This window comes from Amyelois transitella, chromosome 21 (assembly GCF_032362555.1).
Source record: "Amyelois transitella isolate CPQ chromosome 21, ilAmyTran1.1, whole genome shotgun sequence".
NCBI classification, from domain to species: domain Eukaryota; kingdom Metazoa; phylum Arthropoda; class Insecta; order Lepidoptera; family Pyralidae; genus Amyelois; species Amyelois transitella.
Genome location: NC_083524.1, coordinates 3728907 through 3749119, shown reverse-complemented (window position 1 = coordinate 3749119; position 20213 = coordinate 3728907). Strand labels below are relative to the sequence as shown.

General features: G+C 34.8%; 1 protein-coding gene across 1 annotated transcript in view; it reads left to right on the top strand.

Annotated features, from left to right (window-relative positions):
- The window catches only part of LOC106140355 (neuropeptides capa receptor-like), a 56185-nt gene that overhangs the window by 27206 nt on the left and 8766 nt on the right, over positions 1-20213 (top strand). The window contains exons 5-6 of the mRNA XM_060950267.1: positions 878-981; positions 16202-16385. Of these exons, the coding sequence (XP_060806250.1) occupies positions 878-981; positions 16202-16385 (288 nt within the window). The remainder of the gene's footprint in view (positions 1-877; positions 982-16201; positions 16386-20213) is intronic.

The following is a 20213-nucleotide window of genomic DNA, read 5'->3' as shown; positions in this document are numbered from 1 at the left end:
ACCGTGAACTAGAGGGGTCAACAGGCCTGAACATGGGTCAACTTGCCAGAGAGGAGCTCGGCTCCTCTCTGGCAAGTGAAACCTAACTCACATTCGATCATGGTTATTCAGTAGCCTTGACTGCGCTTGACTGTAACAACAGATTCCGTGTTCAAATCCCGGCATGATGAGAAAATAACTTTTTCTGATTGGTTTAGGTCTTGGATTTTTATCTCTTTTATTATTAATATTGAGTTTTTATCTCGTAGCACAAGTTTCATACTCACTTCGAGGCTAATCTAACTCAATCTGTATTATTTGTCCCGTATATATTTATTTATTCAAAAATAAACCTTCATTACAATATAAAACCACATTATCCGGGATAAGAAAGAATCCTTTTGTCGCATCAACCCGCATGTAGGTTCCCGGAATTGTGGTGCCTAAATCCATCAATTTGCTTCCCCGTGGTTGGAAGATCGGATCTTGGACCTCCCGGGTCGCGTCGTCATTTCTCAACGTCGAGCCCGTCACCAAACTATTTGCTGTAATATAACAGAATCCAGCTTTGAATTAGGTTTAACTAGTAACTAATTAGCCTTTGTTTGTCTAAATATTAATTTTTCTTAGGAACTTATATCTCACTGTCTTCCTCTACTTTTCCTAAGACCAAGTTTCAGTTCACTAGACGTCGCACAAAACGTCGATAAATCGTGATAATACTATTTACTTACACTTAATGATGTTAATTTCTTTTATTTTAGCGACATCAGCGTGATAAAACTAGGATGCCATCGTGGCCATCCGTATGCCAACCTTTTTGCTTTTGACCACACGATCACGAAACGTTGAAGTATTTATACCCGATGATTTTTTAATTTGATTTCCGTTGTTTAAGGAGCGCAAGCGTCAACGAGAAGACCAAGGTTGGCCTCCTCAACGGGCAGGTGCACGGCGAGACGCGACAGGCCAAGTCCAGGAAAGCCATCATTCGAATGCTGGGTAAGAAAATGTTAATCTTTATATCACGGAATCCGGAACAATGTAAGATTACCTTTGAGAAGTGGAAAGGTTTGGAGATATCGTCTCTTAGTGAACCCTAAGGTCTCTTAGTGAACTCCTGCAATACATATAGAACGTAAATGCTAAACTTAAATCTTCTAAACCTAGGTTGTTAATCTATCAAATAGTGTTATCCTTTATATTATTTTAGATATATTATATTATGTTTGCAAACTAAGATTTTTAAGTGATTAATTCCAGTCTAGTTTACTAAATACATTGCACAATCAGGCAAATATACCATTTTGCTTTTCAACATCTGCAAGAGGAAGAGATGGAGTTAGATTGCCGGAGACCACACGGCTAATGATCTGCCTATACCATTAAAAGAATTAAAAGAATAAAGACATGAAAATATGTAATGAAAAATATTGAACATTTTATGGTACGGTATCCACTTGTCTCGAAAGTATTAGAAAACTTTCAGAAAGTCGTTCAAGGGCTCGATTTCTTTGTTTTTTGGAAAAAAAACTCAATAAACAAGTTTGATATCGTTCAAAAGAAATACTTATAATCTAGTTAGTTGAACTCATACAATATCAGACGACTCTAATGGCGTAACGGATCTCGCCTGCCTACTTTATATGGAGAGTTCTGTTCCCTAAAAATATGACTAATATTTTTAGGGAATTATTCGCTTGTGTTTAACGATTTTTTAGTTTTTCTGTATAATGAGCGGAAGCAAGATGAAAGAATATCGTGGCAAGTGGAAATCTATATTCTATATTCTACTGTGAATACACTTGAGTTTATCATCTATAAGTTGAAGTACCTATTTATCAAAAAACGTAACTTTACAAACTGTCTCGGATAAAATATTTTAAAACACAATTCTTTACCTGTTTTTAGCGGTATTGTCAAACTGTGCGGAAGTGTCGAGACTCGGATAAAATTTGCGAATAGTCCCAAAGCTTTTCCCAAATGTAGCAAATATTATATTATATTGTAAATATTTTATTGTGTTGTATCTTCTAATCTGTTGAAATATCACAGTCCAACATCTAAGGCTGGGTCTCCACTGTTTTTTGTAATTTTATAATAATTTGCTAGCGTGAGGGTATCTCGAGGGTATCACAGGAGGAGTCACAAGGGTGCCGGCGTCGAATCCCGCCGAATTAATACTTCTGAGATTTGTCTAAAAATCATCGTTTTGTTGAATTTGTATCTTAGAGCAGTCTCGATTATAAAATCGAAGGAGGAAGCGGAAGTAAGTATAAACTTACTTCCGCTTCTTCCTGGCTTTAGTTTCGTTATGTAGGCTATGACTTTTATTCTGATGAAGCAAAGTCGTATTGAACTCGGTTTAGTGACAAGTACCTACCATCTACACAAACATAAAAACTTCCACAATCATTATTATCATGAGTTTGATATTTTTAAATCCCAAATATCTTAGAAGAGGTGTAGTGTGTACTGGGGTTTATACAATATTTGCCATGGCCTGCTGGTGTGTGTACAGTGGCCAAACCTTTTTCTACGCGACAAATCGAGAAAACGTTTCTTCCTTGTTCGATATTGTGTCTTATGTGATAAATTATCCAATGATCACTTCCGGACTGAGGCTTGTGTTGTATCTTCCATTTTATATACTCTTCAAATTTTGGAATTTGTGTGAGACTATTTCTTTCTTCCCGACGGAAAAATAGCAGTGTTATAAGTTTGATGTGTCTGTCTATCATAGCTCACAAACGGATGAAGCGTCTTAAATTCAGTTTTTTTCTTTGTTAAAAAATGAATAATTAATAATCTTTACAATTGTCTATCTGAAAAACTCAAAACTTGTTTAAGATAGGTAACCATTGACTTAAATAAACTAGCTGTGCCCCGGGGCTTCGCTACCTTAGAAACTTTGGGATAAAAAGTATTTATAAATTTCATATATAATCTATCTATACATATAATAAATCTGTAGAAAGGTCAATTCTGTACATTGAAAATATTGAAAAAATAAATAGCAGGGGGTGTTACTGGATCGATACCAAACACAAAAATGTGATTAAAAAAATTTTTGTCTGTCTGTCTGTATGTTCAGGCATCACGTGAAAACTAACGGTTCGATTTTGATGAAACTTGGTATAATTATACCTTATTATCCTGGGCGTAAAATAGTATACTTTTTATCCCGAAAAAATACGAAGAAAAAAAAATCTTAATTTTTCAGTTTATCCATAGACGTTGTTCTGTAGAACCGCGAACACACGTTGCGTTACCCGCAGTGGATTTAGCGCCGTAATCTGTAGCGCCTAAAGTCGGCTTTGGCTTGAACCGTTTACTGCACAAGCGGGCCGCTACTAATTACTATGAAAAAAATACTACATAGCTACATTAATTCCCATCAAGCTGAAAATGAGTATAATTATTTAAAACACAATCAAAAGCATTATTTCAAAATTCCCCATGATTCCGATTTAAGGAAAAAAATTTACTCACGGTCAAAGGTAAAAAATGGGTGTATCGCAATTTTCTTTAAAACGGTAAGTTTTTCAAATCGGAAAATTACCTCAGACATAAAGTTATCTATAAAAAAGGTATCAATAATTTTTTTCAACAAAGCTACCGTTTCTGTGATATAACGATGCAAAAAGTTGCAAGCGTCATAATATGCATCCGTTTCCTTGCCACCTCTGAGGTAGTGTACTATTAGCGCGTTTTTTTTTTACATTTTTATTATTAAACTTGAAAAAGTCTGAAATAGGTTAGAATAAACACGTGTTTTCACTACGCAGTGGCACTCAAGACTAACTTTCGTATTTATTATTAAAAAAAAAATAGAATAACCCTAAGTGAAGAAAATCATCTTAGGACAATAATAGAGGTTACAATTATCAAATTCAATGCAATAATCAAATTAAAACTAAAGCTACTTATAAAAAGAAAGAAAAAAGATGACTACAAACTAAAATTTAATTTATAAATTGTACAGTCCCTGCATAGCATCAACATGCGGGAATGTGCCCAGAAGGCTGGCAGCATTGCCAATTCGAATGGCAATGCTGATTCTCTGAGCCAGATAATTTCCAGCCCTCCGGTCAAGATATACCTCAATTAGCTTTTTCGACAATTGTCGGAAAAGCTGATGGGCAGATAGGCCCCCCGGTCCCAGAGTTTCTACCCCAAAAGGTTCAAAAGTATAGATATTACCGATAACTACATACATACATACATACATAAAATCACGCCTCTTTCCCGGAGGGGTAGGCAGAGACTACCTCTTTCCACTTGCCACGATCCCTGCATACTTCCTTTGCTTCATCTACATTCATAACTCTCTTCATGCAAGCTCGGCGGTTTCGGGTACTTTTGACCTGACCCTTTACCAGGACGTCCTTAATTTGATCAAGATATGTTCGTCTAGGTCTCCCCACCCCAACCTTTCCCTCCACACTCTCCATGTATATCTGCTTAGTCAACCTGTTTTCATTCATCCTCTCCACATGACCGAACCATCTCAACATACCCTTTTCTATTCCTGTAACTACATCTTCTTTCACATCACAACATTCCCTTATCACACTGTTCCTTATCCGGTCACTCAATTTCACACCCAACATACTCCTTAACGCTCTCATTTCCACTGCATTTATTCTGCTTTCGTGCTTCTTTTGCCATACCCAACTTTCACTCCCATACATTAATGTCGGGACCAACACTGTGCACAGCCAGTCGAGCCTTTTTGGATAGTTTCTGACTGCTCATAAAGGCATGCAAAGCTCCATTCACCATGTTCCCCGCGTTCACTCTCCTTTCAATATCACTATCACACTTGCCATCTGATGTAAACTTTGATCCCGATAACTACATATTTGCGCCTTTTGAGGTTTTTTGCCTCATTTGAAGCAGAACGGCCTTAGATTTAGTAACCTGAAGATGAGACGGCGCAAGTGTGTCGACACAAGTAGCATCCCACACCAAAGGCCGCCCCAATCTCCAGGGTACCAAAGTCATACCATCCGGTCTCTTGGCATCATCCCGAGCCAGACCGTTTGGTTCTAGAACGGCTGGAACATGGATGGTGGCAAGAGCACGGAGGATTATATCATTTAGGGCGGCATAGCGCCCTAAACGGCCGGCACTCCTAGGGCATGAGAGGCCGTGGTGTCCATAGCCGACAACGGTATCCCCGCAAGGACAACTATTATTAAAGACTAACGGTATTTCATGTGTTGAGCATTCTGAGATAAAGCAGCTATACGACCCTAGCCACGTACACAATTAAACAGAGAGACAGATGTTGTCTCAAGGTTTCACTACAGTATTAATGAAGGGACTGGGTTTCATTATACTTATGTATATTTTATATTTTGAATTCAAGTTAAAATTACCGGCAGAACAATATTTTTACTTATATTACTGCTACATAGAGTATATACGAGACGTGCTTATGCATATTATGACGCTTGCAACTTTTTGCATCGTAATCATCATCATCTTCATTTTCATCTCAGAAACGGTAGCTTTATTGAAAAAAAAAATATTGATTCCTTTTTATAGATATCTTTATGATCTACAATCTATGTCTGAGGTAATTTTCCTATAAAACTTACCGTTTTGAAGAAAATCGTGAAAATCCCATTTTCTTACCTTTGACCTTGGGTAATTTTTTCCTTAAACAGGAATCATGGGGAATTTTGAAATAATGCTTTTGATTGTGTTTTAAACAATTATACTCATTTTCAGCTTGCTGGGAATTAATGTAGCTTCATTCCTATTTTTGGTCTAAATTGACCGGACTGAAAATAAAATGGAGAAATAAACCATCTACGCGAAGACCGACATCCGCGCGGACGGAGTCGCGGGGGAAAGCTAGTAATAAATATAATAATGTTATATCAGATTTGATTCTACCATTGTACCAAATTTCATTAAAATCCGTCTTGTATATTTTGCAGTAAACATACCTTCGCATTTATAATTTTAAAGGAGTCCCATTAGAATTTACTATTGTTACGAAAATCGATTAAAGTTTCCAACCCTGCTCTCAGTAAACATGCCTATTTCTCATTTGTTTTCAATTAATCGAATTAATCAATTGAAATAAGTAATTAATCACAGGCTGTCCGGATTTGGACGATGGAGTTCGTAAATTGTATTGTAAATTTCTAATTGATTGTTTAATCAAGGCTGGGCTAGATTCAGATTTGCCTAGGCCGAAAACGTAGAAATCACTATAACAGAAATCAAAATAGATTCTGTGCGTGAATTTATTGATTTATTACGTGATGCTTTCGTAAACTAGACTCATGTAAAAGCTTGTTAAAATTAAAATGGTGTTAACATTTTAAAATAATGTGACTGCGGTTGAAAACTTGAAACTTTAACTTTAAATTTTGGTGAATTCGGTATGTTTTGCTATATTTAAACGACAGGTGACAGGCTATTAAACAGTCAAAGACCTAGGCAAATTTTTGTGCGAAAGCCAACAAATAAAAAGAGAATATTAAATTCATTTTTCCAATTATAATGTAAAAGAAGTATTACTATGCCGTTAAATAATTTATGTAGTTTTATCGAAATTGGTTTTATAGTCTTTGTGTAAAATAAAAGTTATTCCAACCCCACGTAAAAAGTGGGAAGAGTAATGAAGAAGTCTTTTATGAAGAAATTTCAAACGTCGTCATTAAAGTTTACAATTATTATTATTCTTTAAATAATAAGATGGCAATTAGAGTGAAGACTTAGTTAATTCAAGTATAACTCAGCTAATAAATTAGTCTTAAGACATGTTGCTTCCAGGTAGGTTACTACCTAACTGTATACTTACAGGGTGCTTTTAAAACGGCAGCCAAAATTTATCGCGCGATAAACTTTCGCACACCCGCTTCACAGTTGGTGGTTTTTAAAATTTTAGTTTTTCTACTTTTTATAATTTTTCTGACATCCAACTGACATCCACTGAACAACGCTCGGTCAACCAGGTACTGTTAATATAATATAGCAAAAATGTTTTTTGATATAAAAAATACTTTGATTTAACAATAAATATAAACCATAATTTTTATTTCAGTAACTTGTTTTTTTCGTTTTAAGTTTAAGGTTAGAAACTGTTGTGTAAATCATTCGAAGTAGTACAAGCTTTTGTTTATTATTCTGAATAACTCATCGTTTCCGAATTAAAGACCCAATTTGACTTACAAATTAAACGATAATTTTATGTTCTGGCAGCAGCTTGTCTGCATTTCATTCTCGTACATAAGATTATATGCATACATACTTATCATCACGTCTACATCGCTTGTGTGCAAGACAGAGCCAACAGTCTTGAAAAGACTGAAAGGCCACGTTCAGCTGTTTGGCTTAATGATAGAATTGAGATTCAAATAGTGACAGGTTGGTAGCACATCGCCTAAAAGAAGAAGAATATAAGAATATATGCATACTTTTAAACGCGAGCGTGATTAATCAAGGTCTAATTTCAAGTTATTGTTAACATCTCTGAAGAGTTAGTAAGTATAATAAGTTACTTTTTTTGCACCAAGAAGAAAACATACATACATACATACATATGGTCACGTCTATATCCCTTGCGGGGTAGACAGAGCCAACAGTCTTGAAAAGACTGAATGGCCACGTTCAGCTATTTGGCTTAATGATAGAACCGAGATTCAAATAGTGACAGGTTGCTAGCCCATCGCCTAAAAGAGGAATCCTAAGTGAATCAAGAAGAAAACACTTGGATTATATATACATATAATCACGCCTATATCCCTTGTGGTGTAGGTACAGCCATTTAAAGACTAAAAGGTCACTCTCAGCTATTTGGCTTAATACTTGTATTAAATAATGACAAGTTGCTAGGCCATCGTCTACAAGAAGAACAAGTTAATTAGCCTTTCTCTTAGTCGCCTGTTACGACATCTATGGGAAAGATATGGAGTGGTCCTATTAGTTATAATTGGAAATCAACAAAACACTTGGAATATAAACAAAATATATGTAAGTCTGCTCCGGTGCTCATCTTTTCGCGAGGGCTCAGTGCCAATGGAGTGCATATTCCAGGCCCAGGGTTTGACATTCTTAAGCCCCTTTAAATCCTTTTAAAACATACGTGCGTCTCCGAATCTTCTGTACTTTAACTTTCCGAAAAACTCTGTTTTACTGGTTGTCGCGAAAATGTAGATGTTAGCGTTTGTAATTAGTATGGATTTTGGTTATTCAAGTCGTGTAGTTAGTAGCTGAGGTAAGGATTATTATCCAATTAGTACAGATTTGTATAGATTTATCGTTAAGCCTACAATCAACATATTGAATCGAATCTTACACAAGGCTTAAGCTCCTGAATTCCTACATGCATCCTGCCATGTCTGTTACACTTTTTTGCAACAATTATATTTCTACTAGCTTTTACTCGCCGCTTTGCCCGCGGGAATGTACGAAAGCTACGAAATTAACGTCATCTTCAAAAAAGTGACGAATTTAGCCTGCAAAAAAATACAGGTTTTCGCAAATCTCGCGGGTAGGTTCTTTACTTTTTACCGGGATAAAAGGTACTCTTTGTCCTTCTCCAGAATCTTAATTAAATATACGTCATATTTGAAGAAGATTAATGCAGTAGAAGTGGTAACAAACAAACAAAAAAGTTACTTTCGCATTTATAATAATAGTCGATCTGTATATCCTTGTTATTAACTTAAATCAATTATAAGAAACATAAGTCAACGAACATACATACATACATACATATGGTCACGTCTATATCCCTTGCGGGGTAGACAGAGCCAACAGTCTTGAAAAGACTAACTGGCCACGTTCAGCTATTTGGCTTAACGATAGAATTGAGATCCAACTAGTGACAGGTTGCTAGCCCATCGCCTAAAAAAGAATCCCAAGTTTGTAAGCCTATCCCTCAGTCGCTTTTTACGACATCCATGGGAAAGAGATGGAGTGGTCCTATTCTTTTTTGTATTGGTGCCGGGAGCCACACGGCAACGAAAGTCAACGAACGCAGAGTATAAATATTTATTCACGTAGAGAATTGAACCCAGGTCACTTGAAGCAGTTACGTCTATTAATCACTAAGCCTTCGTTAAATAACTACACATCGATTCAATAGATATGTAAATATGGTAACAAATGTGATTCATGTTTAAACAAAACGTATATTTACGTATATTTCTCAAGTAAAATTCTTGTTAATTAATTTATTACACGACAAAGTTTTGGAATTGCGCAGACGAAAGTACGATTCAAGGAAAAGCTCTGTGCTGCCATAAATTGTAAAGGCTTTAAAGCTTCAGATTTTGTTGAAATGGCGTAATTCCGATATACGAAATATTAATAATGTCTTATTATTTAGATAATCTATTAAAAGCTTTCTATTAAAAGGAACATAAGATAAAGGTATTTTTTCAGACGTTTATAGAAATATTCCTAGACAGATGATTTTTTTTTTAATTCCATATTCATTTATTCGTGATATGTTCTAAACAAACATTGTGTGTTTGTATGTCTTTTTTTTTTCTTCTTACATACATATAAACACATGTATACCTCTTGTGAAATAGACAACGCCGGGCATTTACTTATACATAATTTAGAAAAGAGTCATTGGCACCTGGTCGTGACAGGATTTGAAACTGTGCATCTCGCTTTTTTATTCGGGTACTCTGACCACTGAGGCTACAAATTCTATTAACAATCGAAAAGCTTCGATGTAAGAATCAAGAAATCAGTTCTTTTAATGAATGTCTGTTTACCATATTTGGATGTTAATGTTCATGTAAATTTTGCATAACGTATACTGGCTAAACATGCGCTCAACATTATCATCTGTTGTAATTATAATAGAAATGTGAATATTATTCAGATTTCTGCGGTACTTTTCATTCATGGTTAAATCAAATATACTCGTAATGCGTTGATTTGATTCGTTCAAACATGTATAGGGAGTAGTAAAAGCTTGGGAGTCGGGCCTTTTTTGATTTGTGTGGCAAATAATCTTGTTTCCATCACGCTAAAACTCGTTACAGTACATTGACACGAGTGCTAGCTTTATATTCTAGAATTACGCACGACTAGTCATGAATTACACCCTCAACCTTCGGCTATTAATCTGTGACCAAATGTAATTATTTCTGTGGGACCATGTCAGAAAATAAATTAAATTTGGATTAACAAAAAGGCCTTTTGCGATTGCGATTCCGCCTGCATCTACTACATCCAGTCACGTCCATATCCCTCGCGTGGTTGACAGAGCCAACAGCCTTGAAAATACTGATAGGAAGTTATTTGGCGTAATGAAAGAATTGATATTCAAATAGTGACAGTTTGGTAGCCCATCGCCAAAAAGAAGAATTCCAATTTATTTGTCCCTAAGTGAGAAAATTCCAGGGTAGTGTCTGTCTTCCCTTAAAGCTAATCTATGAACTAGCCTATCTGATAATGTGTCTGAATGTATTCATTTATTTAGATCAAGTCAGCTAATGAATGGATATGGAATTAACAGAAAGGTTATTTTTTACGGTTGCTCTCTTCTTTATAGATTTAGAAATTCCTAGGATGTCCTCGAAACAAGCATAGACATTAACTGCTTTACTGTCAAACTAAACTTTATTTATTGTTGAACACAAATAATTTTCGTACACAAAGTTATTGATTAAGTACACAACGATATCAAAATAATGACATATGTTATAGTCAATTGATGATTTTGGATTGATACAGATTTCTTTAAAAACCTTAATTGTCGAGATAATACTTCGATATATTTTTGATGAAAATCCATACAGTAAATTGTTAGTTAAAAGTTGTGACTATCCAGCCTATCTACCTGCCGACCAAAATATAATTATTTTTATTTGAAACGGCTAAGCGATTTAAACGAAATCTTCACTGGGCTAACAACCTCCACAATTACTGGGCTAACAAACTCCACAAAAACGATTTTCCTCGAATTTTTCCTCAAGTGCAACTTTTGGCGACGAAACAGCAATTTAAGTTTTTAATGGCTTATTTCGACCTCAAAGTTAATAAATACCCGGCCACGAAGGTCGATGAACTTCTGAGTTTAGTGAATTCACATCCACATGCCGTCAGCACCCACGTCACGTGTACGATGTATGTGACAGACAAAATCGTTTATTTTTATCTTAATACTAGCTGTGCCCGCGACTTCGTCCGCGTGGAATAGTTATTTTGGGCATCACTGAAGCCCACAAGGATAAATAATTTTCCCCGTTTTTTTTACACATTACAATCTTTCATTGCTCCATTTTTCAATTCGAACCAGTAGTTCCTGAGATTAGCGCGTTCAAACAAACAAACTCTTCAGCTTTATAATATTAAGTATAGATAAACAATATCAATCATAGGTACCTAAGGTGGGTATATAACGTAGTACCAACGTCAAGATTTTTTGCAACGGTATTTTGTTACTGTCCAGAAAGTAATATCGGTAATAAATAACCTTTGGTAAAAAAATAACATTGTCTTCTACATATAATGCCTCGCGGTGAAATTCTGGGACCTCTGTTTTTTTCGCTTCTTAGTTATCTAACATTGCAATAGCTTATCTTCGGTAATACTGAACCGATATTGAAAATTCTTATACAATTGAAAAGGTACTGATATTAAGGTGTCATAGTCTTTGGCCGCAAGTAAAAGATATAAATGATACAGTATACAAATCATAAAATAAAAAAATGTCGGAGGGGCATTTTCTAAAACAAAGATTGGATTGATCCGTTTAATATTTTTCGGTATTAACTTTTATTTTACTTCATGGACGCTCAATTTGCCTAAAAAAGCTCACTTAAAGACCTTAAAAAGTTGTCAATTGTTCAGTCACTCTGCATTATGTAATCCTGTGTTGCGTAACTCATCTATTGTGAGAACTCGGCCCTCATTGTGACTCTGACGAGCCCGGAGAGCTTTCGCTGAACTTTAACGAGGTGACGACGAACTTTTTAAATTGATCGATATTAGAATTAGTAAAAAGCTTTAGTAACATCAGTGTCTTGTGAAATATTTATAAAGTTTATATCCTTACTGATTTTGTCCTAAACTCTGCCCTCAGTAAAAGAAAGTATCTTTTTACCCCTTCTCGTCAGAATTTTCAGAAAATTTTAGGTTTTGCTTGACTTATCAAATTTTTTTCATCTTAATTTCATCATTAAGCCGTATAGCTAAACGCGGCCTTCCAGTTTTTCTACATTGTTGACTCTGTCTACCATGAAAGGGTTGACTGACGGAATGACGGTATTATAAAATATGTTTGTTTGCATGTTTGCAAACGTAAAATAGGTTAAATGGTAGAGTGAAAGACGGCCATAAATATGGAGTATGGATTTTTAGTGTAAAATCTTTTGCACATATACCAGGTGACCAAAGTAAATAACAAAGTGTTAAATTATTTATAGTTACGCTTATGGTCTGGTGTTCATCAGATTTTGCGCAACGGAATTTTCGTGTTTATTGTAACTACAAATCATTTTCCCTCATAATCGATGCTTTACATACAATATTTTACCACATGGCTCTGAAGAAATAAGAAATTAAATATGTGAATCCATAATTCTAAGAGATATCAAATAATGTATCACTCTTCTTGCTTTATTATAAATTTAATATCCCGAGTATTGCCCCGTCATCTGAATATTGAAATTCTAAATGTATCTACAAACTGATAATCCTCTACTCCCACGCACTTTTGAATGCAAAGTGTAGGTATTAAAAGGAAAATGTAATTCAATCTTAATGCATTGACGAAACTTCTGAACGCATTTCACGAAAATTTTGCATAATTAGTTATGCGTTTGAAGTATTGGGTAGTTTTTACACTGGTCTGAAAAACATAATGCGTGCTAGCTGTTTCTCTACCCGCGCAGACAGAAAGACTTTTGACATATTTAATCGGTGGGCTATCAACCTGACATTATTTGAACAATTCCATCATTCAGCTGAAACTTCAAGTATTTTTGAGACAGGCTCTGTCTATCCTGTGAGATATTGACGTGATATATGCGTGTGCTGCTCTATTACATGACAGCATTTTCTTCTATACCGGATCAGGGATTTCACAGGGATGCTTGTGACTTTTTTCAATAACTTTATAAAAGTAAAAATAAACAATATACCAGTAGTAGGATGATGATTCAAATGGTTACAAGATTTGATATAATTTTCTTTCCTTAAGTCTTTCCTTATGATTTTTAACGATTTCTAGCAAACGACACATCAAAATTATCATCAAATACAGAATATAGTTTAAGAAAACAGAGCATTTCTAAAGATATTCAGTCGCCCTAGGTACTGAAGTGGGTATCTAAAATAAATAATGGCTGTCGCCAAACAAAACATGATAAATCTATTTTCAAGATGACTGTTTTGGACAATAGGGCGTTGGTGGTTGAGTGGTTATGAGATTCGACTCAAGGTAGGTTCGCGACCATTTACTGTACAGTCAACGGCAGAGATACCTGCCATATTTATCTTTAGTTGACTGTACTAATGATAATTTTCTGTTTGGATGCTATCCTATGCTCTTGTGTTATTTTAAAATCTGCGCGGACAGTGAGCAAACATTTTTAATCGCCGTCAAAAAAAAGGATTGACCTGTATGTATATACATATGTATGCTTGTCCGCGATTATCTCGCTTTTCGCTGAACCGATATTGATGCGGAGTTTTTAGGAGAGTGTTTGTAACACTAAGGTCAAGGTTTAAAAAAAAATTACCAACTTAAATTTTCAAAAAGAGGATATAGATTGGAGGCGGTTTTATTTTTACAAAATGTTATGTTTGAGTCGAGTAAAGTTAAGCAATTTTATATGGCGACAAAAGAAGTATTTGAAAATTTACTGAATTTGAGATTGTCCTTATTTATAGAGCGTAGATAAAAACGGGAATGGTTTCCAGGTGTTGGGATTGCTATCGATAAATCTATGGATCTCGGTCGCTTTATTTGGTTTTCAAAGGGAGACATATGGATTAATTTAAGGCAACCGTCGTCGGTGTGAAGGTAGATTTCCTTTTTTCTTCACACCACCGGGATTCATAGCCGTTGCGTAGTTTTATAACTAAGCATAATATTATGAATTCGCTTTTGGCAGTAGGTTGGGTAGCATCAGAATTTATAAGTATGCCTCCTATACTAATGTTTATTATTATTATAACTATTATATATAAAAAAAATATTTATACGGGACAAACCACTCAGATTAAGATAGCCCCAAAGTAAGTTCGACACTTGTGATGTGACACAGACAGTAACTCCAATCGATGGAAATCCAATGTACTTTAGATGAACATGTAAAGATAATGAATGGGTTTAATGATTATTATTAAAGGGAGAAAATTTAAGACTGGAAAGTTCGCGAATGACTCGAGTCTTTTATAAGAAGGTTTTGCTTTGTAGAATTATATACTCGTAATTTTGTGTACATAAATAAATTAATTAATTAATTAATTCAATGAAAAATAATTTGTATTACGAATACACTTACGTTTAAAGTATGTAAACATTCCTTGGAATACTATCATTACTGTCTTCCGCGTAATTTATTTATTCTTTATTGTAACAAATACAATTTGTAAAGTTAATATGATTCTAACGGAGAAACAGACCCTTGAAAGGTTCTTAGTAATGATAATTGAACGTCTTTGATACTCTTTATATTAATGTCATAAACGAAAGGTAGATGAACTCAATCGACTAAACGATTCCGAAAATAAATAGAATTTAACCATTCAAATGAGACAGGATTCATTAAAATCCAAACGGAAGTTAATTCGGTTAAACATTTGAAACTGTTAGAAACTCTTCTATAAAAATTTGAAAGCAGTCTGTGTGCCTACAATTATACACAAATAAGAACTTCACAATCATTCAACATATAGTACATGTACGAGTATGTTTATTTTATTTAAAGTAAATATTTATAGCCATATTTTTGTTTGTAAACTTGTATAATGTAAGTGTATTATGTTATCTTTTATTCATATTTATATTACTATATCTTGTACAGTTATTGCACCACCAGTAGGTACATCCATCTCTGGGTCAAAGTTTCGACTGGCAGAGAATGCTTTGTGGCATTAAGTCTAAATAAAGTTTAAATAAATGAAATTCTAGGTTACACTTCTAATTTGATTTTCAACGAATAATAATATTTCCAAACAAGAGTTTTTATTTTTTTATACAAGGTCTTGCTCAGTGCTTCCCCTCCGCAGAACACAGAGAAATCTCCGTATATTTGATTCCGATGTTTTTCCGATAGAAATTGCTAGAAAGACGTAGATTATATTTTACCTTGATTGGAGAACTGTGAACATTTACATTTCAATGCCTTACTCTGTGGACTCAAGATGGCATTTGTTATTTTTAATGGATCTGGTTAAAATTGGAGATAAAACATACGCTACATAACCAGAGACCACATCTTTCCACTTGGCAAGGTCTGGCATACCTATACTTCTTTCGCTTGTCCACATTCACAACTCTTTTCGTGCAAGCTCGTCGGTTTACGCTACTCTAGGCTCTCATATGCTTCACTTTTAGAGAGAACACAGACTTTAGCTACTAAGAAATAAATATATAAATAAGCAAAACATTAAAAGTTATTTATATCCACTTTTTATCTAATCTTATTTGAAATCAAGTCATATAAAGTTGAAACTTTCCGATCTGATGAGCTGAAAAATAGAGGATCGTAAATCCTGAGATAGGCCAGTAGACGTTAGATAACTTGGTAATGAGATAAAAACTTTACAAATCTGACTACCTATCCTGTTTTTCATTTAAGTTAATTGACCTAAACATGTCCTTTTTGAAAAAACTGTGGCAGCTGTGGATGTCTAGAGCTACAGTTTCTTTTGTATATGTATTGTGTCATTGTTTTTATGGTTTTTATGATTTACTGTAAATAACTTGTGTGTGTGTTTCAATTTATTTCGAAACAATTATTCTCTACCATTTATTAAAACTTCCAATCCACCTTTTTGGTAAGTTCAATAAAAAAAAGGGCACGCTGAGTGGAGACAGGAGTGCGACTTTGATCATAATTCTGGAGTCAGGCTTTTACGCGAAGTGACTTCCATCTGTCCTCCACAAACTTTGCAGAACTGTTCCATTTAAGAACTGTTCCATTAAGTGCTCTTCTGTTGAACAATAAAGCATATACTAACATACTTTCCCCTATATATTCATAAGCATTCATTTCCCCAGCGGCAGTGGTGGTGGCGTTCTTCGTATGCTGGGCGCCGTTCCACATCCAGCGCTTGTTCTTCATCTACGGTGAAGACCTGGCCCAGTTCCAGGTCATCAATGAACACCTGTTCAACGTCGCAGGCGCACTTTACTATGTGTCAGCCACCGTCAACCCTATACTGTACAACGTTATGAGTGGAAGGTGAATAATATTTACATACGTACATTTAATTAAAATAATTTTCTACTTAAGATTTCAATCATAACGTCTTTATTCAAGCCATTGGGAATATTTTTATTAAGCTTAATGTAATTATTTGTCTATTTTATACCTTCCTATTCTATCTTTTGTGATAGGAAGATGAGGCTTGAAAATCAGATCGACCAATTCCGCCTGAATTATGCATGTATGTATTACCCTTCATGCCGCATTTCAAGTCTCTAGGCTAGCAGTTTGAGCTATGCGTTGATACATACATACAAATAATCACGTCTGTATCCATTGTGGGATAAACAGAACCGTCAGTTTTGAAAAGACTAAAAGGCTAAGCGTTAATATTTTAGTCAACCAGTCAGTTTCCTCTAATATAAGTTATAATATATGTTGATGATTCAATAGAAATTGACATATAACAGCAGATCATTCCTAAAAATTACAGTTTATAACTAAAGGTGCAGTTAATTTAGAAATATTTTCTCCTTAGAACCGTTAGTGGAAAATTTAAGTGAATTCAGTGAAGAATTCTTTCCTAACTCACAGTTATTGGAGCCTCGATACGTCGACTGAAAAGTTATATGAGAAAATTCTCTTCAGTCCTCCGGAAATACTTGCTGATACTGGTAGAAAACTAAATAATATTAAAACTCGTGTTATCCCGGAATAGTGACACGGAACTTACATTTTACTTGATTTCCATTCGTGTCCACCCTATTTTAGTATTAAAGGGTTTCTCGAGGGTTTCTCGTGATTTCAATTATGTGATTATCTGAGTTCTTCTTTTTTGTGCTCTTTACTTCAATCAGGAAGTAATGCATTTCCTTCAAAATTAACCATCAAAGTTAGCTTTTCATTTATTCATAATTTCATTCATGCATCAGTATAATAAAAATATATTTGCATTTTGCCAATGGGCGATATTTGGTTAAAATAAGTGGAAAAAACGAGAAATAATTGTCTTTTCGTTCATAGATTTCTGAAAAAAATGTTTACCTTAAAGCCACGTTTATTTACACTTCTCTACCACAAATAAGTAATCATTTTAGGATAAAATATCAAAGTTTGGCAAGTGCCAAGAACACGCCTCGCCCGCACTATTTATTGTGTTCATGTTAGATTTATTTTAGCTCGAAGTCTGATCTTGAAAGCCTAAACTTACAGTGAAAGTGCTTTAGGTAATGCCTAATGGCTAAGCAATCTTAAATCTTACTTAATTAAGATTTATCGTTCTGGTGAAAGGTTAGGTACCTATACTCTCGCTCGACCTACCCTTTCACCTTGCAGCTTACATGAAAAATAAGTAGGTATGCGGGAATCATGGCAAGTCTAGTAAAATTATATATGCATATAAAGTAAAGTAGTAAAGTAAAGGCCAGCTCAGACTGTGTGATTTGTCCCAATATATTTTTAGTAATTTGATTGAAATATTTCACAGACAAAATAGCATATCTTTTCGATTTGCAAGGTAGTTCCGATATTTAGAAGGCTTGAAGGTGTAACAGGAACAGGTTAGTACAATATCGCCTAAAAGTAGTATCCCAATTTTATATCCCTTTCCCTTGAATTTTACAAGCTACCTATTTAAAATAAAATGTAGCTGACACTGTCACACTAATATGTTTTTGCTTAAGGTATATGACATGTGAATGAGGCGAAAGAAATATGTAGTGTCTGCCTACCTCTCCGGAAGAGAGGCGTAGTTTTGTGTATTTTTCTTAAGGTCTTAAAAATTATAGTGCTCCCCAAAATTCGATCATATTGGCCAACATATTTTGCTCACACAACTTGAGAGAATTACGTTTTAAAGAGGTAAAATCGAATTCACACACACTTATAGTCTCGAGCACTTATAATAAGAAATGTGAGTGAAGGGCGTTAAATTGGCTTTGCTACTTTCTTTTGGCGATAGAATAACCATCAATCTCCATCTAAATTGTTCTAGGACTTTCTATTATTTTTATTTAATAATATTAGATACGTTGCATTGTATACAACTCACTATCGCCCGTGGTTCCGGCCGCATAGAACGAATAATCCCATTAACTTCTTATCCAGTAACTTCGGTAAATCCTCTCTTAATGAAACCCTACGAAATCTACAAATGAAGTGGCGATGGAATAGCAGCTCTCTCTCATTTTCATAATTAAGCCATGCCAACGTAGCCTTTCAGATATTCAAGACAATGACTCTGTCTACCCCGTAAGGGATAGACGTGATTATATGTATGTATGAAAGAAGTCTTATCGTAATTAAAAGGTATCATGAGTTGTCGTCTTATAACGCAGGTAATTCACTGTTAAGATGATAAAAGAGGATTTTTCTGAAAGGATATTCTTAAAATTAGCAGAGTCAAAGAATATGAATATTCATTACTTCATTAGGGACTCAAGAATCTGGAAGTAATTGGATAAGACGATAATTTTACATTTTTGTCTTCTCACTTACAACAAAATCTTTTTGATATTTTTCGCTTAGGAAATGTTTCGGTAGTTCTTGCCATATTCTTGCTTACTTTTTTATATACATACATACGTCTTTGTCCGTTGCGGCATAGACAGAGCCAACAGTCTTGAAAAGACTTAAAGGCCACGTCCAGCTGCATGGCTTACATACACTTACTTTACTTTCACTAGGAGCCCTAAGTTCGCCTCCACCAAAATCCTAGAGTGGGTTAATTATATTTTGCTTGAAGCGAGTCTCATCTGACCTGATTTAATGAAATTTCATCGAGAGTAATGTTCGGGTATAAGCCAGTGATAAAAAGACAGATTGAGTAACCCCGAAGTTAGTTCCACACTTGTGTTATGGGATACTAAGTCAACGATACTATACAATAAATACATAGATAATCATCTAAGAAACTGATCAATCAGAAAAAAATCGTATTTTACAATTCGAACCCAAGCTACCCAATGTCAGGCAGAACTACCCCCTGCGCAGAGGCAGCCAATAAATTGAAAATTACATAAATAACCACGTCCCATACGGGGTAAAGATTGAATTACCACGTTCAGTTGCTAAATGATGGAATTGAAACTAAAATAGTGACAGGTTGTTAGCCCATCGCCTAAAAGTAGAATCCCAAGTTTATTCGTTTATCGATTTTCACAATCTGTGAGACGGAATGGAAAGAGAAGCAGCCGGCACACACTATATTTTGCCTTCGTAACCAGACAGCACGGACGCTTGCACTAAATGATTATTACTCTTCTGATAAATCAGCTTTACCCGGAAGATGACAACGGGTTTAGAAACAATAGATTGAGTAGCAATACAAACCTCGATAAGTTTTCCTATTCATAACGTGTTCTGTTAAACATATAACTTTGCTAATAATAATTATTTGAATTGAATTGATATAGCAACGGGTTTAACTTGAAATTTTAGTATTAAGTTTAAAGGAATGTAAGATTTTGGCCATGAGGTTTTCGTCAGACTTGAATAGGATTTGCTGTATATATATTATGATGAGGCGACAAAATTCCCGAGAAAGTACATGTTAAACTTAAAAAACTTTGTCAGAAATTGATTACATCGTAGTCTTTAAAAAAGAAATTAACATAACTGTTTATATGAAATCGTAGATATAACTTTCTGTATATTTACCATTAGTTACGATGATTAAGGTATATGTATAAAGTCAGAATAGCTTACATACAGACGGAAAATACCTTATAGGAACTGAAATATTCTGTCGAGATTGCTGTGCCTAATATTGGTTTTAATACTTCGCTAAACCTTCTTGTCCGGACCATTTTGGTGAAATGTGGCAGAAACATCGATTACACATCATATGACAAGCTTTCACAAAAA